Raw genomic sequence first — 27,882 nt, forward strand, 5'->3', positions numbered from 1 at the left:
GTTGAACCTTAAAGCAGATTGGCTACAGCTGCAGAAGACCACACTGACTGAGACTCTAAGAACAGGAAGCTGAGGCTACAGTTCACACATTCTCACAAAAATTAAAGTGCCATGTAACAAGGCTTAAAACAGCTCATCACTTCAATCACTTTTCTTCCCCAGTCTGGTATCCTTCGTCTAATTTAAACAAATATTAACAGTAAACCTAACAAAAACTAAGCTGCCAAAAGTACTGAGTCCATCAGAATCAAACAGAAACAAAACATAACTCTAAACAATACAATCATAAGCTGCTGTTGGGGCAGAAGGAGGAAGAGACAAGGAAAGACAGTTTCCTGCTCATCGGGCCAAACCAGAAACACCTGGAAAAAATGAATCATGGAATCTAGTATACAGAGCATGATCAGTGGGAAAATGGAGTGCACATATAACAATAACACGAAAAATAAAATCACGTAAAGCACTTTGTCTTATTGGTTTATCCACCTTTCTTAGCTGCTTTTCTTTAATTATTTTTTCACTTGCATGTCCATTACTTAGCCAGTAGAGGGCACTAAGAGGAAGCAACTGAACTAACATCCTTGCCGAAGGGGCAAACCAGCTTCATAAACACTGTGACTCTGTGTGGTTTCCACTTGAGTGCAAATATGCAGAAATTAGCGCGAGGAAGAAATGGAGCATTTTATATTTGAATCAACCCCAATTAGATATAAGCTGAAAAGGGTAAAGGAAAAACTTTCAAGCTTACTGCAGTCTGTCTGTTTACGTGTAAAGAGAGTGTTTAGAGCGCCGAACTGGCTAGAGTGTCTGTGAACTCGGGCGACAAGCACCCTACTCTTGTATTCATTATCTGACGTCTTCTTGACTCTCACCTCGAGGGCACACAGTCTTCCTCCTCAACCCCCTTGTTGCCTTCTTATCTCCGCCGCCTTCAGCGCCGACTTGTCAAATTTCCTACTCAATGCGTGTTTGCTTGAAAATGTCAGCCACTGTGAAAGATTTCTTTTTTTTTTTTTGTTATGTAACACTTTAATCTACGTTCTCTCTCTCTTTCCTTGCGTGGGCTTTTGTGTCTAAAAGAGGCTTTTTTATTTGCATCCTGAAAAGACCCTATCCAGATACTTGCCCTAAAATCATCAAGCTCCTCTAGATTCAGCAGGTTGGGTTTCTTTATTTGTAGGAAATGTGCCAGTGCACGTTTAAAGCAAAACAGGTGAGATTGAGTGGATCCGTGCTTGTTTAAGATAACAGAAGGTCGGATGGACACAAGGTCAATCCTTGATCGCTTCACCTCTGTCTCTCTTTAACTGCCAGAGTTGGAAGTGTGAGGTTTTAGATGGATAGTGAGGCATTAGGGGGTCGGTGTAATAGCCTTTGACAAAATACAGACCACACTTATGCTAAAAAAGCACCAAACCTGCTTCTTTTTTGCCTCTTGTAAATTATCCAACATTTCCACCATGTGGGTGGACTCGGAAATATTTGCGACGACCTTTCGCGGACCCAGGGTCGGTTAATGGTAAATGGGAAGAGTGCTGAGGAAGTGTGTGTGTCTGTGTGTGTGCGTCTGAGAGAATGCGGATGTACAGTAGGGAAGGCGAGTTTTTAATGTGGGAGAGGAAACCTGGAAGGAGAGGTTTGCCAGGGACACACAAGGGCAAGAACAGGGAAACAAAAACAGGATGGCTTTCAGGCCGACATGGAACATTCTGGACAAGAGAGGGCGTTGACGGAGAAAGTCAGTGACAGTGTGACAGTAGGAAAGCGCGCTCTCCCACTGAGTTATCTTTGTTGTTCCTGCTCAGTAATCCATGCACAATAGAAGAAGAAATGAGTGGTGACCTAGTATGGAAATGACTTTATGATCAATTTAAGCATGCCTGGGCTCAGTTTATGTTAAATCCACCACAATAATAACTAATATTCTTACTCACCAACTGAAACAGACTGAAAAAAGACAAGCTTGCATCTTTACTGTTTATTAAAGATGATTTTTTTAAATTTTTATTTTTGTGTCTCCCTCTAGCTGTGCAGTCTCTGAACAGCTTGAATGACCAGATTGCAAACTTCATGGTGACTGGACCCAAGTCCGTAGAACAGGAGGAGCATGCCTTTCCCCCTCCTGAGAAGGAGACGCTGCAGAAGTCCATGACCCTCATGAGGCACCTCCTCGTGGATGCTCAGGTACACAGAAAAAAAAGCACATTTGTTAGCTTAAAAGAAGGCAGAGAAAGACTCGCGACTCATGAAACTGTTAGTAGAGTCGCAAGTATGAGACCAAGCAAAGCGGGGTTGGTGTTAATGCCCGGTCCCGCCCCAGGGTGAAATGCTCAAAGAACGTGATGCCGATGAATGTAATCGTTTCTTTTTGGCAAACTTTGATGCACAAAGTGCTCTAGTACTGCAACACATCCTGGTTTAAGTCAGTGTCACCCCCTCTTAGCACCACATGTTTTGAGTGTCTCTTGATAAGCCTTTTTCACAGTGTGATCATGACACAAGTTCTGAAGTTACCTTGATATTAATCCTTAAAACCCTCGAAATGGAGGACTGCAGCCGACCAAGCTGTCTCACTGGATGATAATTGCCAACTGCAATTTAGATAATTGATTTTTAAAAATTCGCCACGAACTGAGTGCTTTTGGTCTTCCTGAAAAAAAAATCAATTTAAAAAATGTAACCTCAGTTCTGACAGTTATAAAATTAGTTTGTGCCATTTTTAACTGGGAAAAAAAAAGCTTTATCCTGTGTTGTTTCTAGGATTAATAAGAGACAATCCACTTTACAAAGGTGCCGGATAATCTGGTGAAAAGAAGCTTGGATTTTACAAAATGACAACAGAGAAATAGCTAGTTAGTGCTCAGGCTGGGGAGACTTGTATCTGGAAGTACATGTCATGCTTCATTTTGCACCAGTGCAGATTGTTTGCAAAGACACGGGAAGCTGTTCCTGAGCTTCTCTGGCAAAGGGGCCTCAGATGAAATGAAAATATTGACTGTGTGTAATAGGGGTGAAACAACAAGGTTACATTTCCTGCATCCGAGTCGATTTCTACTCAAATACTTGCAGCGCAGAAACAGATCTACTGAATGCGTCATGGTTGTACAAAATATTGCAATATTCGATTTTCTCTTCTCACCAGAAATACGTCGCACATTCCTTTCCTTCCTGTCCTCAAATGAATTTTCTTGGGCGTCAGTCATCTAAGAAAATAGCTGCAAGAATGCCTGGAGACTGATATATGTGGCCAGCTAGCGTCACTGAAATTGTGAAGATGAAGACATCCGCAGTCTTGCATGTATTTCCCGTCCCTCAGCCTTATCCTCTTGTTCTGCTCTTGTGCTGGCTGATAATTTCACATAACCTTTGTTAGGGAAGAGGAGGAGATGAGATGCTGGATTCTTAAGAGCTCCAATTAGGGGAGGGAGGATGCACCCAACTGAATTGGCAATGTGTGATTGAGCTGTTTGCGATCTAATACACATATGCTCATTGTGTTAATTTGCTACAGTGTCATTTGTATTCCCATCACACAAATTTAAATTAAGCTCCAGCCTAACAGATGTTGTCGAACAAAAATGGTCATGAGCTGTGTTCTGCAATGACGTTTTTTTTTTTAAACTTAATCACTTAATGGTTGCTTCTCTATTTGGCTTTCTTCTTCTTCTTCTTCTTTTTATTTGTTTGTTTGTGAGTCATGAATTAAAACGGTTAAATACCTGTGCTTACCACACACATTCAAACAATCTATACTCCATACTCTCAGTGTCTTTTTCGCTGAGGCTAAGAAACAAAAAAGGACAGGAGCCACGTGCAGACTACTGATTGACTGCTGACATTGAACTCTTTTTTTGTAGCTTCTTCACTTCATCTATCATCTCATCAGCATCCATCTATCTTTCAACAAGGTAGACTCTGTCTTGTTAATGTGTTCCCTGCTCTTTTATTTTTGATCATTTTCGTTAGGTAATATATCACAAAACAGATGTTGATAGATTGGTGTCCACTCTTGTTTCTTCAGAACAACACTTTCTACGCAGGATTAGGTAGCCAATGTCGTAATACTGAGAATATAGAACGTTTTATTTGGTATCACATGAATTTAAAACGTTCATGTTTATCTGTTATTCAAATTTTTTGTCCAAAATAATCATAAATAAATTAACACAACCTATTTTAATTAAGATCACAATAGGTGTGCTAGAGTTAGCGTGGATTACTAGACAGAACCAAATGAGTAGGGAACAAATAGAAACCTATTCAAGAACGACCTATTCACCCCCAATCCATACAAGTCTGGTGTTCATCAGTTATGCTGTGGCAGGTTTTGTAATGTAAAATTAATGTAAATAGGTCTGCAGATGACTGCTGCTGACATTAACGTGTGTTTTTGTTCAGTTTCTTAAAGGAAGATGTGATTATAAAGTAATTACTTCATCTGCAGTCCTGCAGCATCGTAGTGATTTCTAGTTAAAGTAGTATTTATGAGCCCTGATCAAAGAAATCAGCGACCGGATAGAAGTTCAAAAGAGACGGTCTCCTTTCTTCTCTCTCGTGGTCAGAATTTATTTAGCCAACTACAGACAGAAAAAAGGGCTCTGCTATCGGCGTGTTAAGTCAAAATTGGAAGCGCATGATTAAAAATTCACTTTCACTCAACTGTCAGTTTTTACAGAGGTCCATATGTGTTCACAAATTTCAAACTTCACAGAGGGAAGCCTTTATGGTCAACGTAGTTCTGGCATTATGACAGGTGAGGGTCAATCACTGCTCACTGACCAGACTGACAGATAAAAGCGGTGGTGGTGAAGCTGTGGTGCAAAGCAGCCAGGCGCGATGGACGTTGGAGCGCACGGCAAAGCTTTGATGAGCAGGGATCAGTCATTTGTGCGTATTACCATTGAATACTGTGTCATTATACAGGTATATTCATTTGTTACAACTTAACTGTAGTTGGACCATATTTATTTATTTACAGTTTAGGTTTTCCTTCCACCTTCTGCCTGGCTGGTGGTCCGAACCCCTAAAATTGACGTTGCTGCAGGAGCTGCTGGAAGGCCTTTCGTTTTCTACAAAAAAAGTATTATGACATACCATTAGACTATGGTCATTACTCTTGTCCTGCAACAAACTGCTCACTGTAGAGCTGCTTCATGTGGATCCATCCCTTTTACACCAAAGGCCCATCTGCTGTGTATCCTGCAGTCAAGCTGGGAGGAGATTGGCTGCTGAGCTTTTGCCAGCGATCCTCCTTCTAAGTCTCCTTCCCTGTGCTGTACTCAGCTGTGACTACATTAAGTGAGCTGTCATTCATCAGTGGCAGGGATTGAAGAGAGGGAGGAAACGTACAGTTTGGGCACTGGGGAGTGGGTGTGCGACGTGGGGTAGGGGTATGGACAAAGTTTAGAGGCCAGTAAAGGTGACTTTGGCAGCGACTGAACAGAGACGCTGATACATCTGGCCCTCTTCAACCTCCTCTGTGCTCTAATCATCAGCGGAGAGCCGCAGACACGTCTGTCGGCAGAGAGAAAGCAAAGCACAGCCATCGTTTTTGACAAGCCTTAAAATTTTCAAGCTTAAAAACAATGAATGCACAAACATATCGGATCGATATTTCCTGAAATGAAATTTCCGCAGAAAGCCGGTAATTGTGAGCCTTTTGTAATATGTATTGAGCACAGAGCAGATCAATAAAGCTAGCATTGCCTGTTCTGAGAGAATCAATTTTGTACGGCTGTAAAGTGTACAAGGCTTTATTTCTCAATGACATGGTTACAGTGCTGTTTAAATCCATAAATGCTGCTTGCTCTTTAGAAGGTAATTTTGAATTAAAGTTGCAGTGTATGTATTGTGTCAAAAGAGCTTGCTGTCACAGTAAACTGCCCAAATAAGTGAGAAGCTCGTCAACACATCAGATAGTATAATTACAAAAACCCCTCATATTCTCTTCTAACCTTGTCTTATCAATCTAGAAATAAGAAATGACTTTCTACAGTTTAATATATTTTCTGTATAACTTCTATAAATACATAATAGACCAATTAGCGGGTTTACATTTTGTTTAATTGCCCCCCTAAAATATATTAGTACTGTAATTAGGGCATTTGCTAAGATAATAGTGCAGACTTCAAATCCAAGTCTATTGTATTTGATTAAATGTCAGTTCTGGAAGTGTCCAAATTAATATTTCAACAGAAATGACTGACTTCCACATATATTAACCAATAGTGCTGGACTTATGCCCAGGGTCATGCAAGAGAGCAGGCTGCCCTCAGTCTCAGAGGACTGGGGGAGGTGCTGCGGAGCGAACAAATGTTTGATGGGTCTGGCTGGGTCAGTCTGTCCCTTTCCGACTGGGGCCTCAGCTGGCCTGCAAATGCATGGTTTTTACCCATGCATAATACATCACCTTAGTCCCATCTGCCCTCTCAACCCGTCCTCTGACTCCACCAGGCCTCGTCTAATAGGCCTTGCTCCAATGAAGGCCAGCCAGATAAACTGCTGCGCGCTGCTATGGTGATGCCTTATTGTGGCCCGGCTCAGTCCCAGAGTGTGACAAATGAGAATGGAAATTGGTTAATTTGGTTCAAAGGGAGTTTTGTCTGCATCTAATGCTGGAACGAGCCCGAGTGTTTCCACGGCTTCGCCCTGCTGTCAAAACATCTAGCAATATTTTCAAATCGCTAGAATTAGCTCACTCAAGTTCACAGCCTCACTGGTTTCTTTAAGTTTGACAATGATTCTATCACATCAAAGGCAGCAGGCGTAAACTTGAGGTCATGTTTTTGTACTCTCTGTCATTTTCACATTTTTGAAGGGTTTATTCCTGTTTCTGTTTACCTTTCTTCAAAGTGCTAATTTGCCTGTTCTCGGAACATTATTCATAGGGATAGTGCTTATGCAGACAAGGTCAAACCCTTGTCATTTTTGTCATGCTGCTGCGGTCTAGGGGACAGCACTCAATGAAATGTCCAGGGATATCTCATTCACTGAGCAGATAGGATCCAGAAGGAATACATAAAAATCGCATCTTTTACTCTTTATCTCGAACTTGCAATCAGCTTTCTGGCGGAGGGGAGGCAAAAAAATTGAATTGTCAGTGTGAGATGCATGATATTACTCCTCTAGCCGGTGGACTTGTATGTTGAGCAGATTGAAAATGACAGCTTATCTTGTAAGGAATAAATTGAAAACCATTTCATTATAGAAATACAGTTCTGAATGTTGCCTGCAGAGAAAAGAGCTATCTGGTAGAGTGAAACAGTAATGGTATGGAAATTGTCATGAGTCAGTAAGAAATACAGACGTAGAAAACTTGGTCCTTTACTGATGCTTGGCCTCTCATAATCAGTGTAGTAATCGCAGTTGATCATTTGTTGTAAAACAGTATGACAAAAAGACCACGGTATATGATTGTACTTTATGCCGATTGTTATCGATATCTGGACTGTGTATAATGCATGAAAGAAATTTAAAGTAAGGGGTTAAAGTTTCAAGGATGCAATAATTTACATGCTAAATGACATGTCTAATCCAAGAATTTAGACTGAAAAGAAGTCAGTTTAGGAGTTTTAAAGTGTCAGTAAGCTATTTGATAAAGTGTTACATAGAAAGAGTTCAGTGTTCATTCTAAGCAGTGCAGCCAAGTCCAATTTATATGTACAGGATGCATTAAAAGAAGGAGTGAGCTCCTCATCACCCAGATTGTAAGCAGCTGAAGAAACAGATTAGACTAGTTCACAGGTAGCTGTGAAAGGGCCACACTTTCTACAGAAGCATTCTGCAGCTCTCAGCATTCAGAGCCCACAGGTTGAGAGAGTACAGGTGAATTAAAAGTCATAGGCTCTCGTAGTTTGCTCCAGAGAGCCGGTGGCGACACAGCTGTCATTGGTTCTGTCACACATTCAGGCACTGGGTTTCTCTGTAAACTTTCAAAAGAGCTCACTAACCCCGAGTCAGCAGATCTGCTCGCTTTCCAGCCGCGCACATTTGTCGGAGCACAGACTGGCAGCGATCTCACCGCCTTTGTGCATTGCCTCCTCCAGAGGTTGCTGCACAAGGGCTCTTGGATTGTGAGGCTGTTGTTTCAAAAGGTGGTGTCCAAAGATCCTTCCCTAAATGGGCAGGGAGCTCTGTGCAATGGTGGATCAGTGAGAGGGATCTGGACCACAGCACAGCGGGAGCTGCACATCAATCACTAAGAGCTGCTAGCAGTTTTCTTATCTCTCAACCATTTTTGTCCAGTTCTGAGGGACCAGCATGTCCTAGTCAGGACGGACAATTCAACAGTGGTCACTTACATAAACAGGCAGGGAATGACGTGCTCCCACCCATATTCCAGGCCATCAGAACCTGCGGCCATTTCTTCTCTGTAGGGGTCTCCTGGTATGGGAATGGAGGATGCACCCTTTGATAGTGGCCCAGATATGGGATCTGTTTGGCAAGGCAAAGTAGATCTTTTTGCCTCCTGCCTCCTGTTCTTCTCCATAACTGACAACGATGCAGCCATGGACATGGATGTGTAGCGCACCAATGACAAGACGTTCTCTTGTTTCCAAGTGGAAATTATAGCTCCAGTTTTAGAGAGAGTACCCCAGCAGCCTTTCTCTCTTGTTCTAGTGACCCCTTGGTGGCCAACAAAGTTGTGGTATGTGGAGATAATCAGTCTGTTGGCAGCAAAGCTTGGCAGCTTCTTCTCCGCAGGGACCTCCTCTCTCAGGCAGGAGTAGAAGTGATTCATCCACGCCTGGATTTGTGCTGCCTTTGTGCTTACCTGCTGAAAGGTCAAATTTGATGGCTAACGGTCTGCCCCCAAGCGTGGTAGCAACAATCCAGAGTGTTTGGGCCTCATCCACTAGAGGCTTATATGCTTACAAATGGCAAATGGCAAGCCTTTGAGGAATGGTGCCAGGACAGGCACATTCCCCCATTCCACTGCTCTATTGTGGATGTTTTGACGTTGCTGCAGGAGCTGCTGGAAGGCCTTTATTTAGCAGCGATATCTGCTTATCATATTGGCATTGACGTGGTTACACCAGGTGCACATAACCTTGCCATGTTTTTTTGAAAGGGGTTCTCTGGCTAAAACCCATGGTTAGTTGGGTCCGTGGATGCTCCGTCTGTGCATCCTTCTTGCATACAGTTCTCTCCTGATGACCTCAGGGTTGTATTGCGCCCAAATGCCGCATATTTTCCCAAGGTCATTCCTGCAGGTTATAGCTCAATGGAGTTTGAGCTACTGAGCTGTTGCTTGTTCAATTTGCTAATCCAGGCAAAGGTAGAGCATTGTAAAAACAGAGGCTGTCCCACTGGACTATAGAAGCTGTCACACTTGCATACAGCAACAAGGGCCTCACTTTGACCCAGGGTGTGAGAGCTCATTCCACCTGGGGATGGCAGCCTGATGAGCTCTTTTTAAAGGGGTTCCCGTATGTGATGTTTGTGCTACGGCTAGTTGGGCATCACTGCATACCTTTGTTGGGTTCTATCATTTGGACGTTACAGCCCATTCGGTGGCTCATGCTGTCCTTTCAGCTGGGTCTACCACACACTAAGTTGCTGGTGATCTGACTCCTGTTCAGTGGCTGCTCTGCAGGGTGTGTACTATATGTTTTGTACTGAGTGAATGGTCAAAATCAGTGGTGGTCCACAGTTTGGCATGGTGGACCTGGGTAAACAGGCATCAAGTGAGCATAGTTTAAGGTACGAAAGCAGAAGCACCGGCTGTCCTTCCCCAACTTTTTTGGACACATCCTAATCCACAAGGTAGCCGATGAATACAGGCTAAGGTTGTTGGTAAGATGTGCAGGTGGAAAAAATGCTTTGCCAACAGTGTTGGAAATGGATATATCCATGGCAGCTTGTATTGAGAGAGCAGAGCTTCATGATCATGCTGTAATTTAAAAAAAAAAAATCATTTCAAATCATGAAAAGGTGATCTTTCCAATTTGACATTTTCCTGTGTGAGTTATCTCTAGGTACTCTGGCTCGGTTAATTCTTGATTCTCAGTTGGCTGTAAGTGTGAATGTGAGCATGAATGATTGCCTGTCTTTCGCTCTGCATGAATGATCGTCTGTCTTTCTCGCTTGGCTCTGCATAAAACTGTGTACTCTGCCTCTTGAGTCCAGTCCATAGCCCTGAATTTACTTAGAGGTTAAAAAAAAGGACGGATGGTTGAATGGATGATATAAACCTAAAACTAACTTAACATTTGAAAAACCAGCAACTCTAAATAGTGTAAGAATGCGGGAGAATACATCATCCATCTGCACACATCATGTGCTAATACAGTTTAAAGTTGTACACCATCTACATTATTCAAAAGCTATACTTGCCAGAATATATCCAAATATTAACCCCACATGCAACAGATGCAACCAGAGTCCGGCGACTACATATCATATGCTATGGTCTTGGTCAAAGCTCGTAGATTTCTGGAAATCTTTCTCTATCACATTATCCCACGTATTTAATTGTAGTATCTAGCCTTCCCCCATAACTGCCATCTTTGGTGTTATACCATGCCCAGATAGTATAAATAACCCTCCAATGTACCTACAACATGTCATTGCCTTTTATCCGCCTAGCCAGTAAGGAGGAATTCTCTTTAAATGGAAAGACACTAAATCTCCAACTTACAGTCATTGGATAAGAGATATGATTCAAAATATAAAATTGGAAAAAATAAGATGCACCATGAATGGTTCTACTAATAAATTTAGTAAAATATGGAGCCAATTTATTCAATATGTGAATACATTGCCAGGTCTGGAGTTATAGTTATGTATGTCAGGTTTTTACGGATGCTAAGCGGGCAGAAATTCCTCCACTTTTTTTTCTGTCCGAGTCGTGTGAGTCTCTGTATATCCATATTTGAGTATATTTTGTATTTGTGGAAATGTCATGTGTTTGATGTCTGTTTGAAAATCAACTACGTAGCTTTACAGCATTAAAACAGACATTTACTGCTTAGTTAAAAAAAAGTTTCATAAAATAAATTTGTCCTTAAGTTCTGATCCTTGAAAATGTGTTATTTTATTATTTCATTATATAGCAGTAATTAGTGTGTCAGCTTGCTATCCAGGCTTGGTAGCATTAGCTTATAACTCAGTATTCCATAAACCTAATTTAACACGCTGACGGCACAACAGTAACAATGAAGCATTGATGAGTCCAAAATAAATTGGTAACATCTCAGTGTAGTGTTTTAAACTGCTCGTTGAATTGAATAGTATAGTGTAAGCCATGAACTGTCAGGGGAAATACAACATATTGGCGAGTTAGCTTGTCTGTTGCATCAGCACATAAATGAGTAACAAGTAAGAAAATGTTTTCAACTGCAAAACATCTCATTGGCTACATATCTTTTTCACAGTTCTTTAACCAAATTTACCAAATTCTCATTAGTGATTTCTATGATGTCATACCTGTAGTTATTTTACATACATTTTAATAATAAGGTCTATTGCAATTTAGCATAGCCATTTAGCCTAAAAAAATGCTGGAATTTCTCTTTTAATTTGAGCTAGCGTTGGACTCCATGAGCCACAATGATTTATTTGTTAGTGTGTCTGCTTGTGGTGTGGTGTGAACATCTTTGTAGTGGCAAACTTGTGAGCACTCTCCCACAGCAGTCTGTAGAGACCCAGAGAATCTTTGCGCTCGCCTTACATCTAAAGACCCATTACGTGGAATAAATATTGGCATGTTTCTAACTCGCTACAACGAATGCTGAAAATGACTAGTTTATTGATTTGGAAGTGCACTTAAATCAGCAAAAGGGGAGCTAAGAGCTTGGGCAGTCCTGTAACACGCTACATATTTTCCATCTTTTATCAAACTCTCTTTTCCCCAAGCTTTAACCCTTTCTGTCAAAGGTCATGGTCTAGCTCTAACAAAGACATACACTAGCCTTGGGAATAGAAACACAACATACTTAATAGTCTTCATTGATTTGGTATCCAGTGCCTCTGAGATTTTGTGACTGCTAACCCTCTGAGCTGGTCTCTGAATACATCTAGAGCATTGACTTAACTGTCCTCTGCGGCCTCCCGGGGCAGGAAAGAGATAAAGGTCTGTCCTTCAAAGTGAAACACAAGCTTGAGGTCAGATTTGGGCAAACAGTTAAATAAAGACTGTTTTGAGATTAAATCATTTGTTTTTGATTTTGATGCCATAAAGAATATTGCTCCAATTGATTTGGCTGCATCAAATGGTTACTACTACTACTTTTACTACTACTACTACTACTACTAATAATAATAATAGCAACAATCAATTTTGTTTGTTGTCACCTTTCAAAGCACGCAAGGTCACCTTACAACACAAAATTTTAAAATCCAGGAATAACATGATTGTAAATCATTAAAAAAAGATAGTTATAGCTGATATCCTGATGATAACAAATGGGCTTTGACCTGCAATTTGAACTGTGTCAAACAGTCTGGCTGACAAAGGTGAATTGGTAATATGCTCTAAAAGCTCTGGCACCCATGATAGCAGCTGAAGCTGAGTGGAGGTTGCAGAATTGTTACTTAGGTGGAAAGCAGGCTGAACGTGAGATATGACTGATGTGGGCATTAAAGGAGAGAGTATTGTCCAAGATGACTCCAAGACTTTTGACAGTGTGGACCTGACAAAGATCAATAGAGACCACAAAAGGTCGTGTTTTGGAAAGCGAGTCGATCTAATAAGGATAACTTCACTTTTATTGCCACTGAGTTTGAGCTGATTGACTGTCATCGAAGTGGTGATAGCCTGTAGGCAGGAAGTGAGGATAGGATGGGGAAGACGTTCTGGATTTTGCAGAAAAATCGAGTTGTACGTATTTCCTTTATTCCAGTGTTAGCCAGTTGTTTTAACACAAGAAGATGGGAGACTGTGACAAAAACAGCACTAAGCTCAAGGAGGATGAGGATGGTGAGAAGGCCAACATCAGACGTAAGGAGCAGATCACTGCTGATTTTAACAAGAGCTGTTTCAGTACTGTTGAATGGAAACCAGACTGAGCTTGCTGATAGGGGTTATTAGTAACTAAAGAGATGCTACTATACTATCCAAAAACTCTGCAAAATGATGCAGGGCCTTTGTTAGGCATTCAGTTTTCACAAATGAAATGTGTTCTTGACGACGACTACAGCTGATGACCAGATTTAGCATGCAGGATGCAGTCAAAATCCCTCAGAATATTTAGCTTTTATTAAAGCCTCGTCATTACCTTTGATCATTTCTATTTCTTCTTGACTGTGAGTCCATGTGTTGGTGTTAGAGCACTATATGCTGTTAGGCCAAAGTGCCCAAAAATACATTAATTGTTTTCTAATAGACAGGAATATGGAGCTCAGGGGAAATTCATTCAGCTTGATTACATGTGCTTTTGAATCTTGATTGGAAATATTTGCATAACTGGCAAAATCATATCTGGGTTGCTAGGCAACCTGGCTTGTCTGACAAGCACTTTCATAGTATGTTCATGATTTAATCTGTTTTGAGAAAAAAAATCAGCTTTGTTTTTGTTGGCTTGTGTAGATGTGTGTGCTTTGGTATAATGGCATAAGCATGAAGTTAATTTGATTTACTTGTATATTTATGGTTATTTGAATATGTGGATCACCTGCAGGCCTTTGAAGCGTGCCACTATAGTGCAGTATATACATAACTATCTACATCTTCTTGTGAAGGACTTGTTCTTTCAGTGATGTCATGCAGATGAGGTGCAGTGCTCACCTTAATTTTAATCATCTATTGATGTCCACGAAGCAGAAACCACAGCTGTCAGAACATCTCCCTTAGACACCGTATGTGTCTGTGTGAGATGTTTTTTTTTTCTTGTCCCCTTCCTCTTTTAGCTCCCTTTATTCCCCTTTCCTAGGGTCCTCCATATTACTTTAGAGAAACAGCCATTTTCATGATCAAAGGCTTTGCACTCAGTTTAGGAATGTGGTTTCACAGCTATATCAGGCTTCCTCTGATGCACTTCTGTGCTGTACTTGTAGCTACACTGTTTACTGGAAGTAGCACATGACCCTCATGACACAGCTGAAATGCATCAAAGCATTGATCACTTGTTTATGTTTAAAGTTCTAAAAACTCCACCCATTAATTTTTTTTTTTGAATTTTAAAATTAGCAAGGCTGTTTTTAGATGCCTATTTTTAGATCTCTCCCTGGAAATTCCATTCTGACCCTTGGCCTGTAGCATCTGCATTTTTACCACAGACCTCAACTTGCACAGAGAGCAAAAATCCACTTCAATGTTAAACTGTAACAACTTTGTTTTTCACTGGCGAGGAGAGCTGGGGCTCTGGCAAATATTCAGAGAGTATTCAGTAGTGGTCAGTGTCACTGTCCAGGCTTGAAGGCTGCATCAGGTCAGAAGTGTGCATAGCCATTTTTTTTTCAACATTCACTTCAGGCTTTTTCAGGCTTTTTCACCCTGAACTGATCTCATAGAGTCATACCGTCAATGCAGATTTCTCTCTATCCAATGTCTCTGGATAGAGAGAATTTATTCTAAAAATGAACTGTGAAGGATTATTATAAACAGTAACTTAACTCTTTGTCAACAGAGACACTAAGATAAGATTGCTGTGGCAGCTGTGCCTCAGACCTTCTGATTGGGTCATTTACCAGTTGGAAGGTAGGTGGATTGATTCCTGACTCCACCACTTTGAACGCCAAAGTATCCTTGGGCAAGATACCGAACCCCAATGCTTCATCGGTGTTTGTGTGTGTGTCTGTGCGGTTAGTCATAGACAAAAGGGCTGTATGAATGTGTGTGTGATAGTGTGAATAAGACTTGCAGCTGAAAGCACTTTGAGTTCTCAACTGAGAAGGACGAAAGATCTAAGTACCAGTCCATTTAACATTTACAACAATATATAAGAATCTTTTTTCGGTGTGCAGTCAAGGAGATATTCTAGAGCTTAATTCAGAAAAAAGTTAAAAACAAAAGCAAGATAACAATCATATATACAAATCAGAAACCAAGGAATGAACAATTGAGGCAGCTGAACCTGGAACAGACCAAAGACAAACAAAAACAACAACACAATAAAACAGGAAGTGGGGATATGGAGGAGCTGATCAGAACAGAAGCATAATATTAGAGTGAATTATTGTGTTAAAAAGGGAGAATTAACACAAGATTTTCACCAGGTGATTAGTCTAAGTACTCGCATGGTAGTTGGTTTAAGTTGTAGTGATGTTTCTGGTGAGGCCGGGGTGGGGGGTGGGGGTGGGGTACATCTCAGAGCCAACAGAGAGACAGGCAACAGTTCACACTTTACATGCTCTAATACTTATTGTCTTTGGTTTTCTTATGTACCTATTTTTAGTGATATCAATTAATAGCATATGGCCCCATATGGCCACTCCTGTGAAAAAATTCTGGAGGAGCCCCTGAGATGGGCAGAGTGGGCAGGTTTTAAAGGTTTTCTTACATTGTGTCTATTAGACCTATTCAAGACTGCTCATAGAAGCCTTACTATTAATTCAATTATTAATTACAATTACTTTTAAAGACATCAATTCCTTTTACCTCAAAATGTGAAAGAGTTTTTATAAAACAAATGGTTACAAATTATCTGAATCTGACTTTAGTTATGCTGCAGTATGCCTAGGCTTCTGGGAGCCTTCCAGATGGCTGCCCCTCCCTGAGCCTGGCTCTGTCAGAGGTTTCATTTTGTTAAAAGGGAGTTTTTCCTTCCCGCTGTCGCCAAGTACTGGCTCATAGGGGGTTGTCTGGTTGTTTGGCTTTCTTCTGTTTAATTGTAAAGTCTTACAACATAAAAACCCTTTAGGTGAGTGTTGTTGTAATTTGGCAGAATATAAAATTGAATTGCATGCTAATTAGAGAATATGCATTTGCATTTTCTGTGGGAAAAAGATTGTGTTGCTACTTAGAAGTACTCCTTTAATGGTAAAGACTTGGTTAAAGTCTTTAAGAGGCATCCATATATAAGCTCCCACTGAATGGTTCATGATCCTTTATGAAATATTCCAATTATAAATACAGGTTCCTTTGGGGATCAAAGGTATTGATAAATGAACGGAAGACAGACATCCTGAAGGCAGCCAGCTAATGCAATACACTCTGTCTAGCAGGTATGTGGACCCTTTCAGGTATTCACTCGTCATTGTGTCTTTCCTTGTCTTTGTGGTTAATCCAGAGTCAAATCTGGCCAATGGAAATCTGCTGTATGAGGCCCTGTATGAAGGTCAATTGGTGAAGGGCTTTCCAGAGTACTCCTTTATGAGGGTCATGTTTGCTTGCTTACATTTGGATTTGGGTCCCTGAACCTTAGATTTTAATATAGCCTGAGTGGGACATTTGCTGGAAGAAGTCCAGAGGTGCAAACAACCTTGTACAGAAGATCGGCCAAATTTAGATCAGTTGTTTTTATAATCATGCCTCTTCATAAGGAACAAAAGTTGTGCCCCTTTACGTAACCTGCAACAGGTGAATTGCTTCATATGTAGGTGTGATTGTTCCAACCTTTTCCTTGTCTTTGTGCTTTTGTGCTGGGAATAGCAGCATAGTATCCCTGGTAACAACATCTCATATCAAGGTGGTATTTTAGGTCATAAAGCTTGAAATCTCTTATGAAAGAGGTGGCTCATAACAAATACATTGTGCTTGTTTCCCTTGTGTCTGCAAAGTATCATGTTAAACATGGTACACTTAATTGACCCGAATGTTCTAGATAGACCCTTATTACCATTTTTAGAGGCTGATATTTGGAGCTGCTCTCGGACAGTTTTTAGGCCAGATGCAGCTGTTGAAAACTAAGGTTCAAGTGCATTAACAGGAGCAGCGAGTTTTATCACAGTCTCTGCAAAACTACAATAAACTAACTTTTGGTTTCTGCTAATGCACATAGTGAGAACTGTGCAGCCTGTCTGGGGGCAGATGTTAATGGAAAGATTTGGAAATGTGCACTGCACACATGTGACTAATATGTGGGGCTAAAAATCACACAGCGACACAACAGGTCAGGTTCACTGCTATAGGCCTCTGGTAAAAGTGTGTGATCAAATTTCAGCTTACACAGAAAAGAATCAATAAGTTTATGATGAACTGTATGTCTTTGAAACTGGCTCCTGTAGTTGTCCTTGTGATACTGGGTTCATGCACAAATAGATTTCCCGTTATATCAGATATTTTTACACTTTTTAACATAATAGGGTTCTTTTTAAAAAACATTTTTAGCTAGCCTGGAGCAGCTCATATCACGTCGGGCTTGATGGAGAAAAAAGGAAAAAAAAAAAGCCCCAGTTTGGACCACGCTGATTGAAAGATGATAAAACCTTTTTGAAATATGTCGTGAAGGGGAGGAGGGTGCGTCATGTTGCGGACACATATAGCTTTAGTAAACACAGCAAGGCGATTCAGCAGGAGATGACAAAGAGAACAGTTCATACTCGTCTAATCCATAATTTGAAAAGCTCTGGTGCTGGTATCAAAGCCCTCTCATCACTTTGGATTATTCTCTCTTAAACAAGGTTTAAAGAATTCAATAAATGGAGAACAGACTTAACAATGCACGGCTCAGCAGTGTTTAGTTTTGGAGTAATCGCTTTTTCTGTGCCTCATAATGAAAAAATAATTAAGGATTGCATTATCTTTGGAATCATTAGCATGTTGTGTTCAAGCATGAATTGAGGCCAGCCCTCTCCATTTCACGAGTTCTGAAGAACTTATCAGTGTAGCGCAGCTGTGGGAAAAAGCTTATTGGATCTGGTGGAAGCTTTGAGATAAGAATACCCAGTGCAACTCTTGGACTTTGGGTTATAATTGTCCAAAATTCATATTTATCATTTCTTGTTATTGGGTATTGGTACTGAGTGAGGTGAGATTCTTTTCAATTCTTCTCCAGTGCAGCGTGTCTTTTCAAAGTCCAAGTGAGCCTAAGAGTGGAAGGCCTTGAGTACGACACAAAATAATGTCTCTTTTTATCTTCAGAGACTTTAAGTAAAGGCTTGCTTTTAGAAATGAAAGAATGCAATTCAGGCAAATCACTGAACACATTTTTACAAGCATGCCTTATGTTATCTGAGTCAGGGTGACTCAGCTTATGATTACAAAAACTAATCTGTTGGCAGGTTTTGTAGTCTTCAGCCGTGCTTCTGCGGTGGCAACTCAAGTGTAATTTCAGTCCTCACAGTACATCTTGACAAAATAATTACAATTTTCTGTTGTAAAGACACTACAGTATAATCTTATGAACAACTGAGGTCAAGGTCACTGAATAGTGGTAATATCCTTGGGGCAATTAGCGGCAAGGATACTACCACCTGTAAAGGAACTGAAATATAACAACTAGGGAATTAACAGTAGGAGTAGTCATCCTGACATACAGTTTGGTGTGAATATTCTTTTTTTTAAGTATTCGAGGAAAACAATTACCAGTAATTGTCTAACAGCTGTTTATGTCAACATAGTTGTACTCATTGAAGGGGAATTCTGCAGTTTTTTTTTTACCATGCTCTGCCATTAGCTGCATTATAGTTGCAGGTCTACTCTTTTAAGCTGAGTGGTTGTCAAAAAATCAATACTAAAAATTACTGTTGGATTAGACGCTCAGTATCAATACCAACAACCTGCAGGCAGGCAAACACACAGCCCCTCCCCTCTCTGGCAGCTGAACACATTAACAGCAACACAGAAAACTTGACAAAGCAGCCTAAAGAATTTCATGAGCTTAGTAAAGCTTACATGTTAATGAAATTTATCAGCAACAGGACCAAAAGCAACAAAATATCAACAGAATTCGGTGCCAAGTGCTTTCGTTTTCTCATGCTACCTAAGAAAATGTTCAAATAGTTGATATATATATATACCTAGCACAAAAAGCAACAAGAATTGTGTTTGGTCGATTTTGTCCTTGTTGTAACAATGCTTCTTCACAATAAATATTACACTGCTGGAAAGCATGCTTTTATTCCCCACATTTACACATTTAATCAGCCTTCCCACCACCAGGCTTTCCACCACCCACAATCTTAGAGCTCACACTGAGCATTGCTTTTGTCGATTAATAATCCCATCAAAGCCATTAACAAACCCCACCTTGACAACTTGATTAGTAAATTAAAATTTAAGATGAATATTTTTATTTGATTATTTTAGACTAAAATGCAGATTTTTGTCAAGATACAAAAATCACTTTTTAAGGCAAAAGCAAAATGATGAAACCCCTCCCCAGAAACTAAACTTTAAATCAAATTCAAATTTTATTTGTCACGTACACAGTCATACACAGTACGATATGTAGTGAAATGCTTATTTGTACTTTCTTCCATCTACTTGACGTAGAGAGATGCCGGTCTTGTCTTTGATCTTGAACAGCGATTACAGACTGTATAAGTAGATGGGATAGATTTCCTCGTGGTTAAACACCAGACTAAATGGGATTAGGTCTCACTTTCCTATGAGCCCTTCTGAGCCTGACTGCAAAGCTTACACGCTCGTTGTGAACACAGTATTGCCTGAGTATTAGATAACAGGACTTCCCTGTGCTCACAGTCCATAGTGTTTTTGTTTGCATGTCGTTAAATAAAGTAGTGAGGCCGAGAATTTGTGCAAGATTAGCAGAGTTCTTTAAAGTTACAGTGTGTATCTCACCACTACATGTCATTAGATTTCAAACTGAAGTCAGTTGAATCCTGTTTTCCTACGGTAACCTCTGTAGGACAAACAGCTATGATGGCCATTCATCTGTAGTGAGTATAGGCTTTCAGTCTGCTGTTCACCTCAGCTTTCAATATGTGTCCATGTTCGTTTACACTGGAGGAAGCTGTGAAAGGATTCTGATACAAATTGGCGAGTCACTGAATCTCACTTCTGTAAATGATATGGAGTTGAGTTGTTGAGGTAAGCACTGCTGTTAGCCTCTGTTAGCTGTGGTTAGTCGCTGTTAGCTAACAGTCCATTTCGGCTACCGTGTTCATGGTGGTGGGACATTAAACAGCCTGCTTCTATGTGTTTTAATGGTTTAATTCTAAATGTAAAAGTTTACGAAGTTTGTTAATTGAGGAGTTTGTTTGAAGATTTAATTACACACCTATCAATGTGAGTACAACTTTTGAAAAAATGACTGACCGCACCTTTAATACTTGTGTAAGTCACAATTGAATTCCAAAAGATGCATTCAAACTGAGCCAAAATCATTATGAAGAAGCTAAAGTGCTTGTTAATATGTGAAAAGACCTCATTGTTCTCTTCGTCTTTCACTTATCCACTGCCCCTGTCTTTGTCCCATACATCTTCCCTAGCTTCTGTTAAGGGTCATGAAAGCTGGCTGCTTTTTGGTATTTTTCGCTGACTCTCTCTGGGCACGGTTGGGTGTCTTTCAATTTAGCTCCTTCTGATAACTCAGCCTCTCTCAATAGATAAATATTAAATTAGAACAAATGACTCTCACTTTCTCAGAGAGCAATTGTGTCCTCTTCCCCTGGGTCATTTAGCGTCAGTCAAACAAGCACGGCTGCTATCTGTAATTGGGAACGGAAAACTCAAAACACACACCAGCACATTCGAACTGCTAAACGAATGCCCGTTGCATTATCGATAGTTAACAGCTGCCTCCCTTGGATAAGTGGACATTATTCACGTCACTCGTATGTATTCAGAGGGAGGTGGTACGGTGAAGTGGGGCGATCGAAAATTGCTAAATGCATCATCACATGTGCTTCATTAAAGCTGCCTTTATGAATATTCTGTAAAAATGTAAAATAAAATAAAATGCTTAAAATAAAAGCCGGAGGTTTCTTTGCTCAAATGCTCTTGCTTTTACATGATAAGTGCCTCATACATATACGCTGAAATAATCTTCTTGCAGGTCCTTTTCATGTTTGTTTTTAGCACAGATTCTAGGTTCCAGAGACTGTTGTAATCCTGTAAGCCTGTTTGAGTGTGTAACATTATTAGTAGGACATGATTTGGATGGCAAAAGACAAGTTAGTTTGATTGGGTGTCGCTCCTGGGGGAACACTTTTGGATCAAGGTAATATTGTGTAGCATCTGACGATCTGGCATGAGTTATTGGATCTTTTGTGTGATGGGGACGCGTTACCATGCTGAAAGCTGCTGCAGATGGCTCGTATCTATCTGTGCCGCAGCAGCAGCAGTAGCAGCAGCAGCGAGACCTCCGCTCTGAGCAGTGAGAGCAATATCCTGAAGCAAGCATGCAGTTTACTATATCACAGTTGCTAGATCAATCTCTGTAATATTGGTATCTGCCTGCTGGCCTATATATCTGTTTGGCAAGCTATTAGACTATTTATTTGTTTTCCTGGATTTTTATCATTGCAACTTCCTACATTTTGTTTGTAATATGCTGAAGATCCTCTGTCTTTAAGCATAGAATGCAGTCACTATATATAACCATGCACTGCTGTTGTAGTAATCACTCTGAAGGCTAATTAAGATTAATTAGTAGGGTTAATTAAGGTAACCCAAAACCCTGCCCAGTCGAGTATAGTATGTATGCCTTCGTGTGTATGTTCAGTGTCCTAAAAGACTTTGAGGACAGTGTCAGTGGATATGACCATCATCCTGCTTGCAATAATATGAGAAAGAAATGACAAAGGAAGAAATATGGATCTCAAAATATAACTTGTTCGAAACAACATATATTATTCCTTTCATTATAGTGAAGGAAGTTGTCAGGTTAGCAATTGGGAACAGGAGGGAAATGAGACATGGTGAAAGTAATGAAGTCAATCACAGGCAGGAATTATAATTCAAAGCAAGTTACAAGAGACAACTAACTTTCAAAGTAAAATGTCTGTGAAGGTTCTCAGTCAGAAAGTAAAACAAGACTGAACCTAGCTGAGTACAAAGACAAGGAAACTCACACTGAATATAATGCAGAGAAATACTGGGGAGGCAGGAATGATAACAACCTGAAGACAGGAGGTACCAATATCACAAAACTGTAAAGTATTACAAGAATAATGAAGCCGTTGTAGGGACCCAAAATATACCAAATAAAGATCCAGCAAGATCCAGAATTAAAACTGCAAATACTAGAATTCAGAAAAACAGAAACCCAGATATATGAGCTATGTAAGGATACAAGCTCAAAAGCATGATCAATCCTAGGGATCATGATAAAAGTACAGCTCTTTACAAGCTGAAAGAAAGACAAGAAGAGATGTCAGAGTTGGGGATTCTGCTCCTGCTTGGAGAAAGGAAGCTGTGGTAGCGGTGGCTCAAGTGGTAGAGTGTTTTGTCTACTACTTAAAAGGTTGGGTGGATTGATCCTTGCCTCCTACAGTCCATGTGTTGCACTATCCTTAGGCAAGAAACTGAACTCTGAGCTGTGTAACTGTTAAAGTTCGCCTTGTAATCAGAAGGTTGCCGGTTCGAGCCCCGGCTTAGACAGTCTTGGTCAGTGTGTCCTTGGGCAAGACACTTCACCCGTTGCCTACTGGTGGTGGTCAGAGGGCCCGGTGGCGCCAGTGTCCGGCAGCCTCGCCTCTGTCAGTGCGCCCCAGTGTGTGAATGCGTGTGTGAATGGGTGGATGACTGGCTTTGGGGTCCTTAGGGACTAGTAAAAGCGCTATACAAATACAGGCGATTTACCAATGAGACTTACAGTAGAAAGTGCCTTGAGTGCTTAAAATGAGTAGAAAGGTGCTATATAAGTACCAGTCCATTTACCATTTAGTAACAGTCACAGATTGGATTTAAACAATTTTTCTGTTAACTCATACTTTATAAAGCAACCCTGTTTTGGACTGCTGCATCCATAGCACTAGAGCTCTCCTTTAGAAAAGCTCAGAGAAGATCTCTCATAGGAGTGTTAATCAGAAGTACCTTTGCCATTCTTTTTACTCTTTTTTTTTTAAGAGTAATATTTTTTGCCCTCGCCTCCAATATTTACTGGGTACTTTTTGGTGTCACAAGAGAAAATAAAAGGAGGACTGCACATAAAAATTAGCCTAAGGCCTTGAGTTATATCGTCTGTGTAAATCCCAAACGTGGGATAAATAGTTTTGCATGTTGTATTGTAAAAACACTTAATAAAATAATAATAATAATAGTTCATATTATTATATTTAGTATTATTATTTGGGCTGTTTGGTAATGCATCGATTGTGGATTATTATAGAAAGAGAGATCAATAAGTAACAGTATATCGATCAATATGTTGATATGACTGTTTTCTTTTAGTCACATTCTAATTGCGTTTTTAAAATGTGTGTGATTTAAAGAATGAATGAGAAATCCATAGAGAGCCTGACTCTGTGCACTAGATAAGGAAGTGGTGGTGATGAGGGGGGGTAATGCATGGCAGCACTGCAGAATCGGCGCTCATCCTTTAGCTGCAGTGTGGCCTCTCAGTGTAGACACTGCCATTCATTATCAAATAAGGGTGAGCCGGGAGTCTCCATTGGGTTTGCATATGGATATTAATGGCTCTCAGTAATTTACATTTCAATTCCAGACACTCTATAAGAAATTAGTCATACTCCAATCACGAACAGGCGAATTGTTCAGGAAAATGATTGACATTTTTCAATTAGTACTCAAAGACAAATTTAATATGTTTAGTGCATTAATTAACTGGAGGAAATGGAAATGACCGGGGCTAAGGTAAAATTTGCATGATCTATTCAGGGTTCTGCTGGGGTCCATTACCCGGCTATGACGAGGAGAGCGATAGAATGGCCGGCCATGTTTAACTGATGTCGATTCAATTTTGATGGAAAGGTCTGATAACTTCACTATCAGACCGAGCGCCTGCCAAATTAAAAAAAGGTCATAGTTTCTGCGTCTGAATTCCTCCATGTGTTTGCCGTGCCGTGGGTCTGTTTGAAAAGGTCAGATGATCACAGTATGTAAACAGCGGCGATATAATGGAAGAACCTGCTTGTCTTTTGATTACGTGCTCCTTACTGCTCAGTTACTGCAAGGATGAAATTGAAGCTCTTTGGCCTTTAATGAAATCAGTTCTAATCTACCTTTACAGATTTTATGACATGTTTTTATGGCTTTCTAAGACGTTGTGATGCAAATGGAATTAATTCAAGATGGAAAATAATAGCGAGATAGATTAGATTTAAGAGAAAAAATAAATGAGAACGCATTAGATGATGACAAAGGAGATATCAAAGTGTCCCCGGCCACAGCTTTGCTCTTGACACGAACATTATTTACTATTTCTGCCTTGTGATTCACCGTGAACTATGAGATTCTGCCTAAGCCCTTTAAATGATCTAGACAAATTTCCCAAGTTTTAACAGAAAAGGAGGAGAATGACACAGTAAGATGGTGTTCTCATAATAGGTGCTACATCATGAAACATTCATTATGTTTGTCGAGAGTGTGCTTGAAGTTCAGAATAAAAATAGCTGGAATTTTTCAGCAGCAGACCATTGATCCAGCCTGTATCATTAGTTGAATGACTCATCACAGAGGAGTGTTGCTGAATATTGATCATTCACTTGACTGAACCCTGCAGAGCACACTTCCTCGATTATTTCCTCTCCCTTTTTGGAGAAACTGAAAAAAGGGTGAATGCGTCACACACATTGTTTCTTCTTTCTTATTCAAGTTTATATCCCGCTGTCAAAAAAGGACGTTTGAAATGCATCTTTGTTCCACTGTTTCTTTGCTGCCTCTAACTGAGTTTATTGAACCTTTGTGTTTAGTTATGGACGCACTTTATTTGACAAAAGGTAGGATTTCAGTACTCTTCCTTTTTAGTCTCTTTGTCTTCCACCCCCTGAATAATTACACTTTATCTATCTTTGATTTTCTTCTGTCCTCACTGGGATGCTCCCACGAGGCACCTCCTATCTGGCTGCTTTTGACACAAGTAGTAAATAACAGTGAGCAAGGCCATAAATCATAGTAATTCCTCCTCCAGACCTCTCGTCCAGATGGATCACTTGTGTGCCTTTGAGGTCCACCTGTGAGTCTTGTATCGCTGGTGTAATTTAAGTAGAATTGTGGGAGTCATGCACGGTAGCTGCCGTGTTTATCACAGTTATTTGACAATAGAGGTCAAATTAAGTCAACTGAAACTTTTGCTATTAAAAAATAATGATTAGAAATAGGTTTGTGCTGATGCAGGATGGCCTCGGGGATCGAGGGTGGTCAGAGGGATCGTATGCAAGACGACGTTTACCTTGTTTTTCCAATAATGCAGTCAATTAATAGTATCAGTGTTATAGATCATATTAAATTGAATCTGTCCTGCTACAGTAACATGCATCCAGTGCGTGTACCAAGCATTTGCAACACCGGCGTGTCTAGGTGTTTGCAGCCACATCCACACACAGGTTCATCTTTGCACGTTTGGACTATTCTAAGTGAACGTGCGTGTGGGGAGTTGCCACAGTAGATGAGGAAACATAAAGAGTATCTTTCTAATTTTCAATAAATCTCAATATAACTGGGTTTACACAGATTGTAGTTTATGTTTTGGTTAGTTGGTGAAAGAGTCTGTTTTGCTCAGCGAGGGCAAGCTATAAAGTGGAGGACAGGCAAGTGAGCCATTTTCATGTATAATTTTCACACACAGTAGGAAAGAGCAGTAGAAACATAGGGATGTTACAACTTAATACTGTTTTATGTGTTCAGCTGATATCTAGCCACTTTTGCGCGCTAACTTTTGTAGGATAAATCCTTTATTGTTGTATGTGAACAAGGCTCTCCCGCTGGTATAATCTACATTCATTTCCCTTCATGCTCGAAGTGAGAAATAAACTCCCTGATGCGTGTGTCTTTTTCAACAGTGCTAGTGGGAGACCGCCATTGTGTTTGTCTTTTTTTTGTTGTTGTTTGTTTGGGATACCCAATATGTATTACGGAATGTGGCTAGTGCTACTTTAGTGGGTGCAGGTACAGGATGATTGGACTAAGGAGCAGATTGTTCAACACGATACATGGAGTATAGCTAAGTAGTCAAGTTTATTATTGGTAATGCTGGGTAAACACACACATACACACATACATATAGAGTCTAGTTTTTTATTTTTATTTTTTTCCTGAGGTACCAGTTTGGGGGGGGGGGACTTCACAGAATGCTGACTGTGAGCTCCTCACCCTCTTTTAAAATCATATTTATATACACCGGCAGCAAACCAATCCCACCAAGCAGAACTTTGGATTGGTACTGTAGCAGCTGCGAGGCATCATCAAACACTGATTCTTCATGTCTTCATTGGCAAAACACAGATTAGTCTCTGCAAGAGTTTTCTTTTTAAAAATCGTGCTTTTAAGCTCACACTTCACCGCTCCATTAATGCAGCTGCTTTCTTCACTTTATTTCCAAAGCCATTTGTCGACCCAGTGTGCCGCTCCGACAGCTTGGGGTCAAGCATAGATGACCTTTTATCCTGCACCGCGTAGACAGGAGGACGTATTTTCAAATATGAAGAGGATACATATGCGAGTAACCTTCACAGGCAGAGGTGTCATCAGCAAAACATCTGTATTAATCTGATACATATACGGGATTTCAAGTTCAGGCCCGCATTTCATATCTGGTACAGATATTTGAATCTGCACTGTGACAACGAGAGTCTATTTAATTCTGCAAATGAATAAACATCATTAGGCAATGATATGAATTGCATTCATCTCCAAAATCAAGTTTGGAATGTGCCACTTGATTAACTCACTGAGCACTGAGCTGAGCATGTAGGAATTTTGTAGGTGAAATAAACAATTAACCGTCATCATCTTATTATTTTCGAATAAAATTTAGCTTATGGTGTGTGTTTGCATGGTGGAGCAATAATCCATTTTGAAGAAATGTTACTGAGTCTGGTTCTAAAATATGGGAGAATGAGCGGTAGGTCAACCCTACACCTCAGCAATAACCTAAAGAACTCCATCCATCCATCCATCCATCCATCCATCCATCCCCTTCTCTCCAGTTACCACCTCCAGCTTTTTTGGGAAAATATGACATATAATACAGTATAAACTACGTTTTTTTAACATGCCCTAAATTTTAGCAGCATATTGCAGTTGTAGATGCTGATTTACTGTAATAAATCTTACAGTCTTACATTTATAGCTGTATAAATGTGACTTGAACTACCATGACGTGATCAGCTTACATGAGATATTAGAAGTGTGACTACAAACAGGCAAATGCAACTAAGCAGCAGTGTGAGAGAGTGAGGCATCTTAACCCATAAACGATGTGCACGCAGCAGCTTACAGTGCTGCCTACACAGAAGCATGATCAGCTGAGCAGAAGCGGCAGCTTTGTGTGTTACGAGCTGTAGGTCACCTTTGATTTAAAAGTGCTCAGAGCACAGTAGACTGTCATTGCAGCGTAAAATGGAGCTGGGTCATCAGCAGTGTTTAGTATAACTCGAATAATTTGAAGGCACGCGGCCCCTGTCCTTACTATTTTGTGGATCACTGGCTCATCATACACTGGATACCGCAGTTCAGAAATACAGCCTTTGACCAGTCTGCTTTCTCTGTGGAGCAGTGTGGAAGTGGGATTGCACAGACACAAACATGAGAAACTCAGGACGCTTTGTTGTGTTTAGAAAAGCCTCAGAGTTTGAATGAAGTCAGTGAAAAAGTGATGATTGCTTGGTGCTGTATTTTTCAGGTTGTTTATACTCGGCACTAGCACTCGGCCAATTCTGTTTCACTGAATTTTGCACTGTTCCTTCCAAGTTAAACAATCTATTGATGAAAATAGCCATGATGAAGACTGATCATGGCTTCAAATTGAAGTGAAAATACAATAAATTGTATTTTATGTGCCATAAAATACAATGTACTTACATGTGTTTTACATGTTATTGGAGCTAGCTCTAACCCTCGCTGAGTCATTCCTGTGTTAGTTGTCCTATGTGCAGTTATAGCAAATGACCAGACTATAAAAACTTAGGGGAACG

At 40.3% G+C, this 27,882-nt stretch overlaps 1 protein-coding gene across 1 annotated transcript in view; it reads left to right on the top strand.

Moving 5' to 3' along the window:
- kazna (kazrin, periplakin interacting protein a) overlaps positions 1-27,882 on the top strand; it is a 200,169-nt gene that overhangs the window by 27,471 nt on the left and 144,816 nt on the right. The window contains exon 3 of the mRNA XM_085345542.1: positions 2,027-2,184. Coding sequence (XP_085201668.1) covers positions 2,027-2,184 — 158 coding nt within the window. The remainder of the gene's footprint in view (positions 1-2,026; positions 2,185-27,882) is intronic.

The sequence above is a fragment of the Diplotaxodon limnothrissa genome, linkage group LG20 (genome assembly GCF_057381915.1).
Source record: "Diplotaxodon limnothrissa isolate DT_005_m linkage group LG20, D_limnothrissa_male_GT1.1, whole genome shotgun sequence".
In the NCBI taxonomy this organism is placed as follows: domain Eukaryota; kingdom Metazoa; phylum Chordata; class Actinopteri; order Cichliformes; family Cichlidae; genus Diplotaxodon; species Diplotaxodon limnothrissa.